The sequence below is a fragment of the Hippoglossus hippoglossus genome, chromosome 3, assembly GCF_009819705.1.
Source record: "Hippoglossus hippoglossus isolate fHipHip1 chromosome 3, fHipHip1.pri, whole genome shotgun sequence".
Lineage (NCBI taxonomy): Eukaryota > Metazoa > Chordata > Actinopteri > Pleuronectiformes > Pleuronectidae > Hippoglossus > Hippoglossus hippoglossus.
This window is the reverse complement of record NC_047153.1, coordinates 9,514,363-9,533,716: the sequence shown is the minus strand read 5'-3', so window position 1 is coordinate 9,533,716 and position 19,354 is coordinate 9,514,363. Positions and strand designations below refer to the sequence as shown.

Here is a 19,354-nt window from a genome sequence, read left to right as displayed (position 1 = left end):
TATTATCTCTGGATTAGGTGTAGAAACAGTGAATACTGGTGCTAGAGTTTGAAAAGAGAAGCAACGAATCGGCGAAAGCAAAAAAAACTAAAACTAAAAAAACATACTAACCTTTGGTTTCTGTTCCAGAGCAAACACGAAGGCAAATCATGCAGCCGAGCAGAAGTTGCAATCATAAGTATAAAGAAGAAAAGCAAGAGGAGAAAGAGAGAATGGGAGACAAGAGCAAACAAGAGAAAAGAAGAAAAGCTTGTTAGTCATCTTTGAAGTAAGCATTATTTCAGACATTTTATTGGCAGCAGAGACAAAAGAAAGCATTGCACTGAATATAAAGTGATGTTGCAGTCCATAGAGAGAGAGAGAGAGAGAGAGAGAGAGAGAGAGAGAGAGAGAGAGAGAGAGAGAGAGAGAGAGATTTTGCATTCATTAACTGAAAAAATATGTCATTGTTATGAACTTGGATAATTACACTTGAGTCCATATTTCTTCAAAATAATGGACTTGTCAAAACTGGAAACAGAGCAGGGTGAAATTTTTTTGTAATCACCAAGAATGACACACAATCAAGATATTGATCACAGAAAGTGTTGATGGTTGGGCAGTGATGTGTCACCAAGGAAATTAAACGATGAGTGTCTCGAAACTATATCCCACGTCTTGTGTCTTTATTCTCTCGTAATAAGACATTTAACAGATTTGCTGCAATCACTGACTTGCCAAATCCTGTCCCTCACGTTTTTAAATATACATGAATGTGTTTTGGCCCACACTCACAGCAGGGACTGTGACAAAAAGGCATGTGAATTTCACTCGTGAAGTGTAGAACAGGATTTGAAACATTAAACGGAAAGTCTGAGACTGTACGTTCTCAATTGTTTGTTTGTTTGAGAAAGTACAAATAATATATAATTTGATAAAACAGAACGCGAGTCCAGTTTGTGAAATTGAATTCATGAGAGACATCATGCACACAGATTTTTGCAGTGACTTCCCTGTTACTCACTACATCAGGACAGAATGGGATTTGTTACAATGGATTACAATAGGGCTGCAGTTTATAGCACTTTCTCAGTTCTTCTCGCTTTTGAAGTTCCCTGATGCAGCTGTGAGAAGGACTCCTCTCTCTCCACCCCTCATCATGTGAGACAGAAACCACAAAGACTGCAATTAAAGCCCTCAGATGTCAAGGGAACAGATTAAAGCTCAGAGTTCACAGGCAGACAGTCTACCATCATTAGCTATGCTTAATTTATAATCTGTGATTAATAATCACAATGAGATAACCCCTGACTCATGGATCTGACGATTAACTTTAGTTAACCCCATCCACTGTTCATATTCAACCTGCACCTCCTCTTTTCCCAAACTATATAATCAGTGCTCCAAGGATATGGCAGCACAGAGCAGATGTGTGAGCAGGTCATACTGTATGTTTGCAGGTGTGAGAGAAGCATAGAGCAAAAAATTAGCCCAACATGTGGACAGTTTCAAACACAGACTACAAGGATCACTTCGGGATCAGTGTTTCCTAAATGGTGAATAGAAAAAAAAGGTATTGTAATATTTATTTTCTCTAACACGATCAATTGCTAACAGCACTACAAAAAATAATTATGGGAGAAAAAGCAATGCTTCACAAACTGACAATGGAGAAGATAACACATTACGAGCTCTGCATAAAAGCATTTGTACAATATGCTACACGTACGATGTTTCAGCAGGGGCGAAGAACCTCAGGCCTGGGGCTGTACACAGCGTGTTACACAATTTGTTCTGGACTGCAAGACAATTCATAACTACACAACTCAGAAATACAAAAATAAATTCACATAACAGCAAATACTTTTACTGTTGTGAAATGAAAAATAAGCACATGCCCTCCAGGGAAACAGCTGGAGGGGACCTACCCCTGTTTCAAATCACAATCCTATAAACATGTGCCACCCCCTGATTCAGCTGGTTGTCAGTAAAAGTAGATAAGGACACAGAATGTGCGTGTGACTGTGTGAGAGACAGAATTATTCTTTTCAATACTTTCTGTTTCGTAGACATTTTGTATGTGTCCGTGAGGAAAAATGCAAAAAGCAATAATAAATAAATATTGCATTAAACAGCTGTATATGTAAAAGTTTACAAGTCACTTTATCTATGTTTATGGAGAATTGCTCCAGGGATCATATGACATTTAATCTGTATGAAATAAACTAATCTAATCTTCAATTGTATACTATGGGAGGATGATAACGTCTCAAGAAGCCACTTGGACTGGACTGTGTGCCTAGAATTGCAATGACATGAAGTGACCAGGCCCTCATGGGCAAGGTAGAGAGAAGAGTGAGGAATGATGTACTGTATGTGTGCATATGATGGAAGGTTGGCTCCTATACTGAAAGGGAAATGATTTGATCGCTAGACCAGTAGATATGTGAGCATCCTTGGAAGAAACTCTTAAATATTTAAGTCTTCATCTGCTCCTTTGATAAGTGGCTTTAAGAGACAACCTGAATGGTACATCGGGCAAAAGCATGTTAGCACCATCAATAGTGGGACTAGTGGTTCTGTTCAACCCACTCCACCCAATTTCCTCAGGAATTTAAAATCTCTAATTGCCTTTTTAGAAAAAATGTGATTATAACTATTGCTTCCAGTAACTTGAAATGGCTCACCTCAAATGGTCTAACATGAGCAATAGACAGGGGCTGACTGAGTTTGACATTCCTTCCCCAATACACTTACTCAACATCTACTTCCCATGCTTTGAAAAGTTGATGGGAAGTTTTATTATTTTGCAAACACAAACAGACACTAGTCTGCAGCCGTTTTGTCTCCCACAAAGCAGCTCTCCCCCTGCGTTCACTTTCGCAGAAGAGCAGCTGTGTTGGAAAAGCGAGCAGACGGAAGGAGAAGCAGAAAGTGATACAAAAGAACAGCAGGGACGGAGCTGACCTCCCGGTCTTTGCCTCCAGTTAGGGAGCACTTAAAATATAGACTTCATTTTGTGTGGAGGAAAAGCATCACTGCACTGGTGTCTGTGGATTAAAAGGTAAAAGTCTGAGGAACCACAGCGATGATGTGGTCAGGTGTCTCTGTGACCATTGCCAGCTGTGCGGCAGAGCTGCCCAGTGTATTTAAAGAACGTGTGGCTACTATAGTTAGAAACTAGGGCTACGTTGTAGCACTGAACGGGCCCAAGCACACGCAACTCGGGACCTGTTGCGGTTGGTGGAGAGAGCGATCGGCGACCGGGCACACGGCTCCCTGTTGCATGTGTTTTGCACACTGCGTGAAGGATAAACGCTTCACTTCCTGCGTCTGTCACGCGATGTCGATCCTTGTCTACTAATTGCGTATTACGGTCCACGCAATCAATTGCAGATCACACGGTGAGAATTACGGTAGAATGTACACTACCGTTCAAAAGTTTGGGGTCACTTAGAAATTTCCTTATTTTTCAAAGAAAAGCACAGTTTTTTTCAATGAAGATAACATTAAATTAATCAGAAATACACTCTATACATTGTTAATGTGGTAAATGACTATTCTAGGTGGAAACGTCTGGTTTTTAATGAAATATCTACATAGGTGTATAGAGGCCCATTTCCAGCAACTATCACTCCAGTGTTCTAATGGTACATTGTGTTTGCTAACCGCCTTAGAAGACTAATGGATGATTAGAAAACCCTTGAAAACCCTTGTGCAATTATGTTAGCACAGCTGAAAACTGTTTTGCTGGTGAGAGAAGCTATAAAACTGGCCTTCCTTTGAGCTAGTTGAGTATCTGGAGCATCACATTTGTGGGTTCGATTATACTCTCAAAATGGCCAGAAAAAGAGAACTTTCATGTGAAACTCGCCAGTCTATTCTTGTTCTTAGAAATGAAGGCTATTCCATGCGAGAAATTGCAAAGAAACTGAAAATTTCCTACAACGGTGTGTACTACTCCCTTCAGAGAACAGCACAAAAGGGCTCTAACCAGAGTAGAAAGAGAAGTGGGAGGCCCCGGTGCACAACTCAGCAAGAAGACAAGTATATTAGAGTCTCTAGTTTGAGAAATAGACGCCTCACAGGTCCTCAACTGGCAGCTTCTTTAAATGGTACCCACAAAACGCCAGTGTCAACGTCTACAGTGAAGAGGCGACTCCGGGATGCTGGCCTTCTAGGCAGAGTGGCAAAGAAAAAGCCATATCTGAGACTGGCCAATAAAAAGAAAAGATTGATATGGGCAAAAGAACACAGACATTGGACAGAGGAAGATTGGAAAAAAGTGTTATGGACAGACGAATCAAAGTTTGAGGTGTTTGGATCACACAGAAGAACATTTGTGAGACGCAGAACAGGTGAAAAGATGCTGGAAAAGTGCCTGACGCCATCTGTCAAGCATGGTGGAGGTAATGTGATGGTCTGGGGCTGCTTTGGTGCTGGTAAAGTGGGAGATTTGTACAAGGTAAAAGGGATTTTAAATAAGGAAGGCTATCACTCCATTCTGCAACGCCATGCCATACCCTGTGGACAGCGCTTGATTGGAGACGATTTCCTCCTACAACAGGACAATGACCCAAAGCACACCTCCAAATTATGCAAGAACTATTTAGGGAAGAAGCAGGCAGCTGGTATGCTGGCTGTAATGGAGTGGCCAGCGCAGTCACCAGATCTCAACCCCATTGAGCTGTTGTGGGAGCAGCTTGACCGTATGGTATGCAAGAAGTGCCCATCAAGCCAATCCAACTTGTGGGAGATGCTTCAGGAAGCGGGGGGTGAAATTTCTACAGATTACCTCAACAAATTAACAGCTAGAATGCCAAAGGTCTGCAATGCTGTAATTGCTGCAAATGGAGCATTCTTTGACGAAAGCAAAGTTTGAAGAACAAAATTAATATTTCAAATAAAAATCATTATTTCTAACCTTGTCAATGTCTTGTCTATATTTTCTATTCATTTTGCAACTCATTTGATAAATAAAAGTGTGAGTTTTCATGGAAAACACGAAATTGTCTGGGTGACCCCAAACTTTTGAACGGTAGTGTAAATCGAATGATAGTTGTAAAACAAAGTTTACTTCCTGTTGCCAGTAGGTGGCTTACACTTACATTACATACAGACATGAGATATGTTTAAAAAAAAAAGAAATACGGACAGACAGATCAAAACTGCTCTACAAGTCCGACACCGAGACCACAACGAAAACTCGATCAGTCAACAGCTGAGAGAATCATAAGTCTACAAGACAACTGCTCCAACAGCAACACAGAGCCAAACTCAGAGAAAACAATGGAAGGCCTCCTGCAACAACTGGAAGTCTCAGAGTTAAAGAATATGAAGCTGTCGCTGGAGAACAAAGCTCTTAAGGTGCTAATGAACAGCAAGAACAGCAAATGGAATAAGGACAAGACACGGATGCAGGCTGGGATTGCGTCATTGGAGAGTAAATTGAAGAATGCCAAGGTGGTACAGAGAGGACTAGAGTCCAAGCTGAGGGAAATGAACAAGAGGTTGATCGTGAAGGACAAAGATATACAGTTCCTAAACAATCCCCCCGAAGAGCCACAGGCTGTCATTCAGAGGATAACAGAGGAGTTACGTGAGTACAAGCAGAAGGTTGAGGATGTCGACAGGGAAAAAGATGAAGTAATTGCCACTTTCCAAAGTGAAAAGACCGCGCTGGTCGATAAGAATGATGAGCTCATGGCCAAACTGAAGACCACACAGACTCAGATCCTCCAGAGCGAGACTGACTGCAACCTCAAAGTCAACGCTTTGGAGAATCAGCTAGGGAGTGAGCAGTTGGAGAAAGACGTCTGCGTTCAAAGAATCAAGGAGCTGGAGGGTCTGGTAGAAACCACAGAGAAGAAGTGGCTCAACATGCAGGAGGACTTGCAAAAGAATGTTGAGCTCACGGAAAAACTGACGGCCATGCAGACTCAGATCCATCAGCTTAAGTCTGACTGGGACCTTAAAGTCAACACTCTGGAGGATCAGCTCAGGAGTGAGCAGGTGGAGCAAGAGACCTGCCTTCAAAAAATCAAGGAGCTGAAGAGTCTGGTTAAAGCCACGGAGAAGAAGTGGCTCAATTTGCAGGAAGACTCACAAATCAAATCTCAGAAGATGGATGAGGATATCAAGTTCCTAATTGTGAAGACTATTAAGCTTCAGGTAAGTGACCTGATCAGCTCAGTTTTATTTGAACAATAACTTGTTGGATTGTGAGTTTGTTTCAGATTTAGACTTTGAGAGTGAAAATAATGAAACACGTGTCATCTCTGTCTTTTCAGGAGCTGGCCCTCATGTCAGACAGCGACAAGGCCAGAAGAAGAAAGGATGAAAGAAAAGCCCAGAAGAAGGAAGAAAAGAGACTGAAGAAGGAGCTGAAAGAGAAGAAGGAGCAGGAGAAGAGAGAGAAAAAGCAAAGAGAGAAGGAGGCGAAGAAGGAGAAGAGAAAGACAACTTCTCACCTCCCTTCACCCTGTTAACCCCCTTCACCTCTCCCATCCTTCCACGCCCCTAATCCTGTCTCCCATCCCCTCATCCCAACTGCCCTCCTCCACTTCCCTACCCTACCCCCCCTCCACACAAACTTGTATGTATCCTCACTTAAAAAATAAAAACAAAAAATATTTAAATTATTGAAAAACAATTCACACGTCAGCCTGATGTCCATTTTGTCATTTACGGTTCCATTAACAGTTAAATGGACATCGAAGCACCATATGCATTGGGGGCATGAATTCTGTGTGATTGGCAGCTAATATCGTCCAATGGGTGCAGGTCACAGGTGTAGGTAAAGCCAAAATTCCTTCACACACCCACACACACAAATCTTCATGACTTCAGAGGCCATTACATTGTAGATTTAGGTCCCTATAACACATATCCGTTATACTAGGACCACACACACACACACACGCACACGCACACACACACGCACACACACACGCAGAGAGAGAGAAAACTCTGATCAATTATAGAAATAATTGTGTGTAGCATAATTTACATTTATTTGATTATTCTTTGTGCAGGTTCCAGTTTCAGTGTTGTTTGGTAACGCACAATGCACAAAGTTGTTGTCGTGCTAATGTTTCATGCATGAGATTCGGTGCATTTAGAGCAACATTACAACAGTGATCTGCAAAGTTTCCAGAACATTGTTATGTTAAGGAGGAGGAGGAGGTTATAAGGTTAAATTTCAGGTTTCCCCAAAACCAAGTCACAAATGTACAAAAATGTCCCAGTTTCTTCTTCTGCTGTCTGTTGAAGGCAACGGTAAAAGTACAAAATCCACGTTACCACAACGTGCGACATTTACGTCTCTCCGTCCAAAAAAATAAATAATACGGACGGACGGACAGACAGACAGACGTCCGTCCGTCTGTCCTTCCGTCCAAAAAATAAATAATACGGACAGACAGATGTCAGTCCGTCTGTCCGTCCAAAAAAATAAATAAGAATAATCCTTACAATTTCAATAGGGCCTCCCACCATTCGGTGCTCGGGCCCTAATAAAATCCAGAGTAAAGTTTCAGCTAATTAAAGCTTGTTTATTTGTGCAGATGCTCATTGGAAGTTGGACAACATTGACAATGATGTTGTCTATCTGAGTATGACACAGGCTATCAGCTTAGATAGCATGCTAGCGTTACAACTTAACGGTTATTACAATACATCCTCTAGAAACCATGAATGTCTCAATACTTGTCAACCTGGTAGTGGCTCAAGAAATATCAGGAGATCACCAATTTCAGTAAGATTCATCCTGTAGGAAACACTAAGATCTAAATGACATTTTATGGCAATCCATCCAATACATTTGCACACAGCTCACTCTGAATTGAAATGTCAAGCTGGTGAGTGAATGACAAAAGTCAACACTATTTATTTATATATTATTATCCATCCAATAGCAAACAAGACGTACAAATTTCATGGTGGCCCAAGAGGAAGAGTCAGGCACCACCAGAATCATTTGGATCCATCCTCTTAGGAGCATGAATGTAGTGGGCATACACAAATTCAGTGTGGACCAAACTTGTACTGGGCCATCAGACTGATTAACAAACCAAAACTGAGCCCTGATGCTTGTACGACCGAAAAAAGCTGACAAAGTCTTTTTTTTTTATCAAGAATTGCTCTTTGGCAATGGAAAATATGAATTTATGATTGACCTGAATATTGTAGTTCGATCATCTTTCATCATCAATCAACTGCATATCAGGAAGGAACAAATATAAAAAAAATTCACCTCATTATTTGAATTAGTGGCTCAATTATGGGCAAAACACTAGTAATACACTACACAAAGTCTTGATAAAAGAAATTCATAAACCAAATGGGGGTGTTCTATGAATATAATAGAATAGTATAGTACAATATATAAAAAAATTATCATCGCTATAATTAATTCGTATTTATGGTTTGACCTCCAAAATCATCCTCTACAGCTCTAAAAGCTTTAGGCAAATATCTGTAAAAAATAAATAATTGAAACTAAATTTGCCAGCAGTGGAAATATATGATTATGTTTATTATGGCAACATTTTAAAAAGTAATTTTAATCCAAAGTCAAAAGTGTGTGCGTGTGCGTGTGTGCGTGTGTGTGTGTGTCTGTGCAAATCAACAACGTTTTCATCCTGCAGCACAGCACATCCTATCTGACCACCGCCATTGATTTACTGCAGCAGGTTACAATTAGACTTGTTATACTATATTAGACGATTCACTCCTGCAGTGTTTTCTCCTGCAGCGTGCAGGCTAAGCCCACTTGTGTTTGTGCATATGTGTTTCTGTGTACATGAAGGGACTTTAGGTCCTTGACATATTTGTACATGTGAGCAAAGAACACTTGATTAAGTATGAGATCATTTGACTCCACAATTACGAGCAGCTTAAATTTTGGCCTCTATAAATTCATATTTATTTTCTATATATACACAACATAATTGTGTATGGTATAACTATGAGCATATTCAATTCTGGGTTATTTACTCTCACCAGTCGTGTTGCAGTTGCTTGTGCAGTCTCTGAGATAAACTGGCATCTCTTAAGGTAGTTTGGAAAAACTCAGCAGTTTCAGAGGTCCAAAAAATGCCAGTAATGTAACTACAGCCTTCCCCAATAAAAACAATCCATCTTGCTGAACCTAATTCGTTCTTCATTGAATCTTAAGTGAAATGTGAGCTGCATACAAATATCCTTTCTTTGTTACTTGGTAGAAAAATGTATTTAAATTTTAATAGTTAGGAAAGATCACACCAGAGATTGCTCAAATATTTCTTGCACTACTAAGCATTAATTTGCCAATTATGTCCACAGAGCACGGCACTCATATTTGAAACACGTTTGTACCAAGCAGTCTCACTTTGTTCCTTTCTGGCACTGTGTCTTTAAAGCAACAGGTTTTCTTTTTTTGCTTCTTTAATGTTTTGTTTCCATCAGGGTTTTTCATGCATACAGAATTTTGAGGCGGCCGTCTCCAACAAATTTCGTGCCGCCTCCGCCTCCCGACAAAACAGCTTGGGAAAGAATCGTTCCTATACAAATCCTGTTTAAATAATATGGTTATAGTGATCAAGTAATCTGCTTACAGTGATCATTTTGGGTCTTTTCATACATGTTTGGACGGTAAATAAAGTAATTTTTTACAGTTTTTACCGGCTCTGTCAGTAATTAACTTTCAATTTGGCCCGGGACATATGTGAAAGACTCATCAACACTCAAGTGCTGAAACCAAAGCTAATGGTTGTGGGAAGCAGAAAAAATAACCATCAAATAAAAGCTGAAAGAAGACACTATGTGTATACACACATACACATCTGCTCAGCTGGATGGTGCAGTAGACGCCTTTGTGGCAGCAGATTCAGGTTCAAATGCCAGTAAGGCTAAGCCTCCTGAACTGGTGATGTGACATTGGGGTACTGAATATACTCAATTGATGGAATGCTTCTATAAGAAAGCCCTAGGGTACAAACATGTGGGAACTATAGATGCGCAGAAGACCAACATGAGACTGGTCCTGGATGGAAAAGATGTGAAGCAAGACATCCATAAGTGACGGCTCTTGATTGCCAGACCAACACTCACAGCACATCCAGACCCACTGAGAGACTGAGCAATCCTGGAAGGACATACGGGAGACAGAGGCTTCACACAACACCAATGCCAAGTGGCAACCTCCACTCTACTAGAACAATTGGAAACAACACCCGAGGAGGGTCAACGCACCAGCTACTGGTCAAAATATGACAAGACAGCTTACAACTCAATGTCCTCAATGCTTGGCACCATACAAGGCTAACAGTGCACTGAACTGATGGTCAATGCGGCTGTGGAAAACAAGAATGTGTGTGTAAGTAGCTACGAAACTCAAAAACAAACAAAGAAATGAAAGGCTCTTAGTCTGGATTACATGACAACCTCTCTTGCTTTTCTGTTTTAGAAACATGTTTGACATTAACAGCATGTCAGAACAGAAATTACCTGATCTTCTTTATCTGACAGTTTCTTATGGACATGTAAAGTCTTTGTGCTACTGGCCAGGCAAAGCAATTATGGGTTATTTTGTCCAAGTCAATGAAAGGAACTGATCGTGAGAAAATTACATTGGTGATACTTAAGGAGCAGCCTTTTTCAATATAAAGTCAAAAGAAAAGTGTGGAGGTATTGTGTGTGTGTGTGTGTGTGTGTGTGTGTGTGTGTGTGTGTGTGTGTGTGTGTGTGTGTGTGTGTGTGTGTGTGTGTGTGTGTGTGTGATACTGTGAATTTTAAAGCAAAGAGAATGAGAACAACTTCATCCTTGGGTAAAAATAAAACAACGAAATGCAAATGCAGACATTTCAAATCAACGAAAACACACAGAGCAAACAATTGTATGGTCATTTCTTTTTGCCACCATACAAACTGGGCTGTCACACTTCCTGTGCTTCATGCTACTCTGCAGTTTCTTGATTAGACTGAAGACATTACATTATAAGCGTTACACAATGACATCTTCTACTGTTTAGTGCATAACTGGACATTTCCATTCATTTTCATTGTTTAAGTTTACAGCAAATAACCAGAGGCTTGAGAGAAAAGCATAAAAATCAACTCATATTATTCAGTATGGTCTCATTTAATTTTAGTTCTCTCTGACCTGGTCGCGAAAACAGTAAAAACACACATTCATCGCAATTTGAGGAGATGTGTTCAAGTGGCACTGACCCCTTTGCCAAAAACCACACTCCATTCCCAAGCCGAACAGAAAAACAGAGGAGCCATAAAAGATATTACCAAAGTGAATAAAATGTCGAATAAATATGTTTCATTCCTCCAAAAGTAGTAATATAAATTCCGGTTCCAGCCGTCTCTTAACACTATGAATAATGAACTGTATTTTTATAAAGAGTTGATTAACTTGAGGTCTGCCAAAAATACAGAGACGGTCTCTAAACAAACTGTTCTCAGTCCCCATCCACACTCGCAGTTTGTGTACAGGATGGCAGGCGTCCTCTACAGCAAGAAGCACAAACATCACAAAACAATGAGGAGGTCTGAAGGGACGTAAATTAATATTTAATCAGAAAAACTGAGTGAATCCAGCTTCATACTGTGTCCCTTTTAATGTTTAATGCTGATCCAGATGCTGCTGCTCTTAAGTGAGATGAAACATGATGCTACATGGCTGTGTTAATAAGACGACAAGCCCACATGCGCATACGTACACGCGTACATTCACTGACACACAGCAGCAACCGCAGCTGGGTCCGACAGCTCAACCCACGAGTCATGCTGTTCCTACAACCTCCACTGGGACAGAGGGAAGTCGTGGGGAAAACAACTAAGTAAACAGATTTAAACAATGTGAAAGGTTTGAAATTAGACAAATGTTTTAAGCCTCTCTCACCATATCTAAAATGCATTATCCATGAGCAGTGACAAAAACAGACAGACGCCATAATGCAGAGGTGCACTGCTTTGGCATGCCTCCTCATATGATGGAAAATGTGTTTGGTGATTAGTCTAAAAGAAGGTGGGCCGTGTACCCTAACAGAGAAGTAGAATTGTCTGCTGGTGGACATCCTTCCTTTGCCCTCTCCAGAGAACACCTGCTTGACTGTCTGTCTACCATTTAGATCTGCCTCCATTATTCAACACCTTGACGGTGGAGAACAAGGGAGCCCTGGTGTGTGTGGGGGGGTGGGGGGGTGGTGTCTCCTGTGCCCTGAGAGGAGTAGCATTGAGTTGTGACAGGTAGATAACACCTGGATGAATAATTCAAATTGTCGTAAGCTAGCTGAGTCAGTGACAAGACAAGAAAGAAAAAACTAGACGTGAATAAATCATCAGAGAAGGGACTAATAGTCCACGCACAGGAGAGGACAAGACTGATAACATCTCATGCTACCTCCTGCGGTATCTTTAATCATTCCAACAACCTTGTACATGAATATTCTAGATCTTACCAACCATACTAATGTGTAAGGATGTAAGCGTATGGTGTCTTATCGTGCAGCATTACCACCAGGAATAGTCGGAACAGCCCACCGAAATCTAAAACATGCACGACAACCCACGGAGACTCGGATTCAGCACAGACAGCTGAATGCTAACTGATCTGTCACAGACATGAAATATTGCTTATCTCAATTCGATTCAATTGTATTTGTATAGCCCTGTATCATAAGAAACATCATCTCAACTTAGAAGGTCAAGACCTTAAAAAGTTCCCACAATGAGCAAGCACTGTGGAGAGAGAAAAACTCTAATTTATCCATATAAATGTATGACATGCATTCACAGAAAGTATCTTAGCACTACCATCTCCCAAATAGAAGGCTTAAACCTTTCTGTTTCCCTGTTCTCCCGATGTTTATGTGCGTTTTTACCGACTTCCTCCCACAGTCCAAACACATGCATATTGGTGTTACATTTATTCATCTCAAAACACTCTCTAAATTATCCATAGGTGTGAATGTGAGTGTGAATGGATGTTTGTCTCTGTATGTTGGTCCTGCAATGTCCTTGCGACCTGTCCAGGGTGTAGCCCCCCCCCCCCCCCCCCTCTCAAAGCTTAAAGGTTTATTGTTATAGATAATTCATGGATGGATTGATCATGTGATCACACTTTTAAAGTACTGATAAAAATAACACAGATTTTGACCAAACTGGTATTTTAAGCCATAATACCAGAAAGTAGGTGGAAAGAGGAGATGCTGATGTGAAATATTCTGTGCAGAATAATTTATACAAGAGTATTAGTGTTTGGACATATCCTGAAAGATCTGTGAGAATAAAGTTAAATACTGCAACAAGGAAAAGTGAGAGGCTGACCTGTTCTTTGGGAACCAAAAGTGAGAGCAACTCTGCTCAGTAACTCTGGTTTAGCATACTGGTTCTCATCAGCCTGCACCCAGAAACAGGCCTCTGACATTTCCTGGGGACGAATCTGAAAACACACATCCACAGTTTAGTTTATTTAGTTAACACAAGGTTCTGTATTTCACCCTGTATAGTTACCACAAATGGAAATGTCAGAACAAAGAAAATGCATCATCCTGATCAGATATGAGTCATATGTCAAAGATACAAAAGACTAAAATTCTACATGAACTGTCAGTAAATATACAGTATGTCACAACTGTTAACCTGACATTTAGAGTAAATATGTGAAATGACATTACAATCCCATTCATGTTAAGTAGTTGCACAGTTCATTGCGATATAATAGTGATACATGAAAAGGAAAACGATGTGTAGATATATTTGATCAAAATGGTCAATAAATTCGAAAGGAATAAATCAATCAATCAAATTTTTATTGTATAGCCTAAATTCACAAATCACAATTTGTCTAATAGGGTTTAACAAGGTTTTCAATGGGTATTGATATTTCCCAAAAATGAATATAAAGATAAACTTGTTGGCCAGCATTTGCTACTGCTAGGTTGTTTTGTGGTCTTCCTGTAAAAGGCAAAAGTTGATTTCTGACCTCTAAACTTTAATATGCTTGTTATCTTTTCTCAAAAGTTGGCTGAGCCAGCAAGCAAGAATTGAAAGTCTGAAATGTTGTAACTGAAGAAGTTTTTGAACAGCTTTGTCCCAATCAGAACCATATGTGGCGGCCTCATTCAGCTGTGCCATTAGACAGGTCCTCTTCATGTCCTACTAAAAGGTTCATAAATTTCCCAGCATATGGTTTAGTTTGCTGAACATCTGTACCAATGCACATCTGACATTAAATTATTAATCAAACCACAAACTGATTACTCGTGTTGTGAACTAATATTGCTCTGCAGGGAACAACATCTGTAGAGGTACCACTGAGGCTGCTCTGACAATAGCGTCTGATCATCTGTTATTTTTAATTATTCCTGGTTTGGCACAGAGAGAGGAAGTTGTTGTTTGTACTTCTTAGAAAAACATCTGCAATGTTCAGGTGCTGCCAATGAACATCAGGAACAAAGTTAAGAGCAGAGAACAGGGCCACTTTAAATACCTGGCATATTTTTCCGTTTATTGGCCCAAACTTTTCACTAAAGAAAGTACATAACATTGAGAAACATTTCTCCATATATAGTCTGTTCCTCTACCAGATGCCAATTAGAAGATACACATCTAAGTTGTGCTGTGATCAAATATGCCAAAATTACCTGCAAGCAAACTTTTAGGATACAACTCCATAGTCATTCTAGATGCATTCATCAGTGATATATTAAACTGCATTGTTCTGATTTGTTATTGTGTATAATGTCACCATCAAGTATGAAAGTGAAGGAGGTCAAATATAAGAAACACCTTTCAGTGTCTTACCTTGGACCAGTTGAGGCGCTTCATGGAAGTCTCAGGCTTGAATTCCTTCTTAGCCCTGAGGCCGTAAGGCAGTGCATTGTGGGTGGGGGAGCCAAGACCACCGCCAAACCCTAGAGGGGGTGGTGGAGGGGCACCAAACGGAGGAGGCACTCCAGGTGGAGGAGGTGGGGCAGGACAGCCAGGTAAGGGAGGCGGAGGAGGTGGAAGAGGGGGTGCCGGCAACCCAGGTCCTGGAGCGCGGGGTGGGGTCCCAGACGGGAGCGTTGAGGCAGATGACGACTGTCGAGCATGGGGAGAGGAGAGAATCGCCGGTACAGCTCCAAACTGGACAGGCAGGGAGAAGAGTTTAAGCCTTCATGCCACAAAACATGACATTTAACACTAAAATATAGCTTGAGTATGTTCTAGTATAAAGGATTTTCAAACACAACCAAAATCTAACATTGTTGTCCTCTTTCATATTCCTTAGTAGCGTAAGCCACTTTCATGATCTTACTTGAATTATTACACTAATAACTATTAATCATATTCAAAGGATCTTGATGACTTAATTGCCTTTTCACAATCAGTTTGAAGGTCAAATGATTTTGTTTAGTGGCTGTTTTTTTTCAACAAATTTAATAGAAAGTGTAATTGCTCATGATTTTGGCCAACTTCAGAAAAAAGAACAATTGTTTCTAGTAAACAATTCTTTGGTTTATTTCTAGCATTAGATTTTCTTTGTATAGTGTGTGGAGCAGTACCCATGAAACCCTTCGCAGAACAAATATAATAAAAAGCAAACTCACATTTCAAGGAAAAAAAGAAAAATGACTGAAACCCGAGAGAGAGAGAGAGAGAGAGAGAGAGAGAAAAAAATCGAAGCAGACGAACTACCACATCTGCCAAGTGTGCAGCACGGTTTGCTTTGCTGGCTGATACCACTGGGCTACGGATAACGGCGGCGTGTTCTCTCAACCATCCAACAGAGGTCAAACGCTCATAAACGGTCCAGATTCTGTCCAGAACACATACCTGCAATGATTTGTTTTTTCCAAAGCTAAAACTCCAACGTTATAACCGGGGCTACAAAGGTTCGTAAATTGTATCATACAGAGCAAATGGCTTATTGATCAATGCACCAGTTTTAGATTAAAGACGCACACTAAAGGTCAGCCCTGGGCCCTCACTCTGCCACCGCCTCTACAGGGAAGAACATCTTTGCTGAATTAACAAGTGTGCCTCTCTGTGTGTGTGTGTGTGTGTGTGTGTGTGTGTGTGTGTGTGTGTGTGTGTGTGTGTGTGTGTGTGTGTGTGTGTGTGTGTGTGTGTGTGTGTGTGTGTGTGTGTGCTAGTGAGGCACACAAGGACAAAAATAGTGGGACAAAGAGGACCCGCATTGAATAAAGGTACCACCGTCATTTGACCCGCAGTACTATTTGAGTATTCATTCTGTGTTTGCTCTTTTCAAATTGAAAAATTATCAGGAAAATAAAAAGGGAAGTTCTCTTCCCCTTCTCGGAGTGTGTGGTTATCTTGCTGTTCCAGGGCGTGGGAGCAACTCTCTGGGGTATTGGGGGGGTGGTGGTGGTGGGGTGGTGGGGAGGGGAAGAGAGGCCCAGTAGTGAGGCTGAAGGGGGTTGTCAGAATAAATTGCTTTTAGAACAATTTCCTCTTATGGGATGGAGATCAGAGAATTAGAAAGGGCCAACATGGAGGGCTGGTCAGTGTTGCCATTAGACTTAGTGTCAGCCAGCCAGTGGAGCGGCCTCCACGTCAAACCAAACTGCAGGCTCCAGTGAAGCAAAGCCCCATCCGCCCACTGCGCCCCCTCAGAGCCCATCCTGCACCCCAAAATAATAACTTAATGAAAAGTAACTTGCTAGATTCAGGGAGAGTTGCTGAGTCATCAAATCTTTTTCCACATTTTAACATCCCCTAAAGAATTAACACAAATTACAAAAGTGAACACTAAAAACTAAAATACACAGCTTGTGTACCTGGGACTTAAAGGCCTGCAGCTCAGCTCCGAGTTCAGCTGCTTTTTCTTCACACTTAACCAGTTGAGCTTCTGTCTCCTGCCGGCTTACAAACTCCTCATCGAACTGAAAAGAGAATCACGCATCCAAATCATTCACACAAAGCAAACGTTGATATTGAATTACTTTAACTAGGAATAAACATTAGTATTATTTAATATAATTGTTTGAGTCTATCTGTATAATTATTTTAGCATAATTAAAATTCATTTTCATCTTGATTACCCTGATTTGCTGATTGAATTTCCACCTTTTGTCAAACACCCATTCAATGATAAAGTGAAGCTCGAGACACACACACCAATCAGTGAGCCCGTGTTTCTAATCAGGATCTACAACCTGCTGCTACCCAGACAGCAGCTAATCAATTTGACCTCACACATTTCACAAGCGGGTGTGCGATTCGCCGACTGAGAGGAAAAACTGTACGGCTTTTTCTCTAATTTGCTGGAGTACAATAAGTTCTTCTCCTATGTTTTTAGATCTGTGCTATGAACATAACAAAAACATGGAACTACATATAAAAGCTCAAGATGTGGGGAATATTATAAAGTAGGAAAGAAGACTGTAATTTATCTACAATGATATGGGAAGAACCGGTAATTCTATCATTGTCTCTGGGATACGTGCACTTGTTATCAACAGTGAATACTCTTTACTTTGCTTTTCAAAATAATACTTGGTGGTAATATGGAAAAATGGGCATTTTTAAGGTTATAGATCTGATTTTGTTATAGCAATATGCCATAATGTGATTCTCACAAAAATATTTTTTTCTGGTTAATAGTCAGAGACAATTTCAAATCCAATTTCTTTACGGATAAAGACTATTTCAATTATTCAAGCCTCAATGGTTTGACAGTGTCATTTTAGCTCTATAATGTAAATGTTTTCTAATCTAAACAGATGTTACTTCATAGGACAAAGCCAAGTGAATACCAGTATGCCTTAATGGGCTTTGTTTAGGCCAGGTGGTTGTGTAGTGGGAGGAAAAAGTGTTTTTTCTGTTGTCAATACTTGCCTTCTGTGCCAATTCTGAAGCTCTTTGTTCAAATTCATCAATTCGAGCTTTATCCACACACACCTCTGCAAACAAACAATAGAGTGGAGAAAGAAAATAGAGTGAAAATTACCTTTGATTGATTGAAATATTGAAATATCTGTAATGCAAAAAAGTGTGTGACTTGCCTAAGAGGTGGCCGAAGTCCACATCGAGGCGCTTGCGGTAACTGAAGTCTGGATCAGTGCCACTGCGGTGGAGCACGATCTGAGACACACACTCCTCAATGATCTTAAAGTACTGAGGCCTGAGAGTCAGGAGAAGCCGGAGAAGAAATGTTAGTTTCAAAAACACACTTTTAATCTGGTGTCTGTGTCTGCATTTGGGCAGATTCAGGTGTGAGAGCAGCTTCACTGTCTTCAGGGAAAACAGGGTTACTGAAAAGATAAAAGGGAAATGTGGCATGTCCCAACAACTTGTGCAACCAGTCATTATCACTGCATAAGAAAAACTCTAAACACATCATGAACCTACAACTTGGGGCTACTTATCATTAATTATGTGTTAATTGGTTTAATAAAATACTAAAATCTAATTAGAAGACTATGGGGGGAGACTCCAATAATGTGGACAGAAAATGAAGAGACATAAACAGAGGACAGAATATCGACAGAAACTAAGTTTACACTGATATAAATTCCATAAGGAAATATGCCAACAGGAAAAAAAACTTTGTGATTAATTCTCTATGTACATTTTGAACCAGATGGTATCTTAATTAATGATAAAAAAATTAAAAGTTTTATCTTGATTATTGAGACTATACTTCAGTCGATATGAGGCATATGCTAATGTTCGTTTCTTCAGAGCTAATAAAACGCCTACTTACAGCACCTATATAAGCACTGTTTCTATGACGCTGAACAATGGAGAATACACAACCACCTATTAGCAAATGCACAGTAATTGCAGTTGAACTGTTTCAAGTGGCTCTGTTGAATTCACTGATCACACAATAACGAGGATATGCCACAGTGAGGAAAAGGGAGATGTTGTGATGCAGCAACAGACAACAGCTGAGAGCCACAGTGCTGTTGCAAGTTAAAGGAAGAAGTGTCTGATCTGCTCATTATCTTGCAACATTGCCGCTGAGAGTCCAAATCCCTACTCTGAGACTTATCAGCAGTGATTAATCAGGGACGCTGCCTTCCACCTCTCCCTAAAACAATGCTGAGACTGCCATGTAGATCTGCACCATGGAGTCACTGTGTGAATGACAAAAATATAGGGATGAAAATAGAATAAGACGTACTGTCGATCACTTGACTGACAAGCTACCGCTTTTTATTTACACTGCAACTTTGGACCCCTTATCTATATACTTTTGAGAATAAATAACCAATGCTCACTGCACCAGTCCTTTGCAAGAGATGCAGAATATTAAAAGGTTCACGTTCAGATACAAGCCAGTGGTGAAAATTAATATCAGGAGTATTGAAGTGCCGATGGAGAACTTGAAAGCAAACTCAAAACCGTCTATAGAGCTGCACCATATGTT

At 40.4% G+C, this 19,354-nt stretch overlaps 1 protein-coding gene across 5 annotated transcripts in view; it reads right to left on the bottom strand.

Moving 5' to 3' along the window:
- LOC117759243 (protein diaphanous homolog 3-like) overlaps positions 1 to 19,354 on the bottom strand; it is a 153,625-nt gene that overhangs the window by 100,148 nt on the left and 34,123 nt on the right. For 3 of the 5 annotated variants that reach the window (XM_034581280.1, XM_034581283.1, XM_034581281.1), the window contains 6 exons: positions 17,985 to 18,103; positions 17,818 to 17,882; positions 16,758 to 16,862; positions 14,779 to 15,102; positions 13,300 to 13,414; positions 112 to 120 (listed from right to left, as the gene is read on the bottom strand). In XM_034581280.1, the coding sequence (XP_034437171.1) occupies positions 112 to 120; positions 13,300 to 13,414; positions 14,779 to 15,102; positions 16,758 to 16,862; positions 17,818 to 17,882; positions 17,985 to 18,103 (737 nt within the window). The remainder of the gene's footprint in view (positions 1 to 111; positions 121 to 13,299; positions 13,415 to 14,778; positions 15,103 to 16,757; positions 16,863 to 17,817; positions 17,883 to 17,984; positions 18,104 to 19,354) is intronic. The other 2 variants (XM_034581284.1, XM_034581285.1) reach the window with 1 other exon arrangement.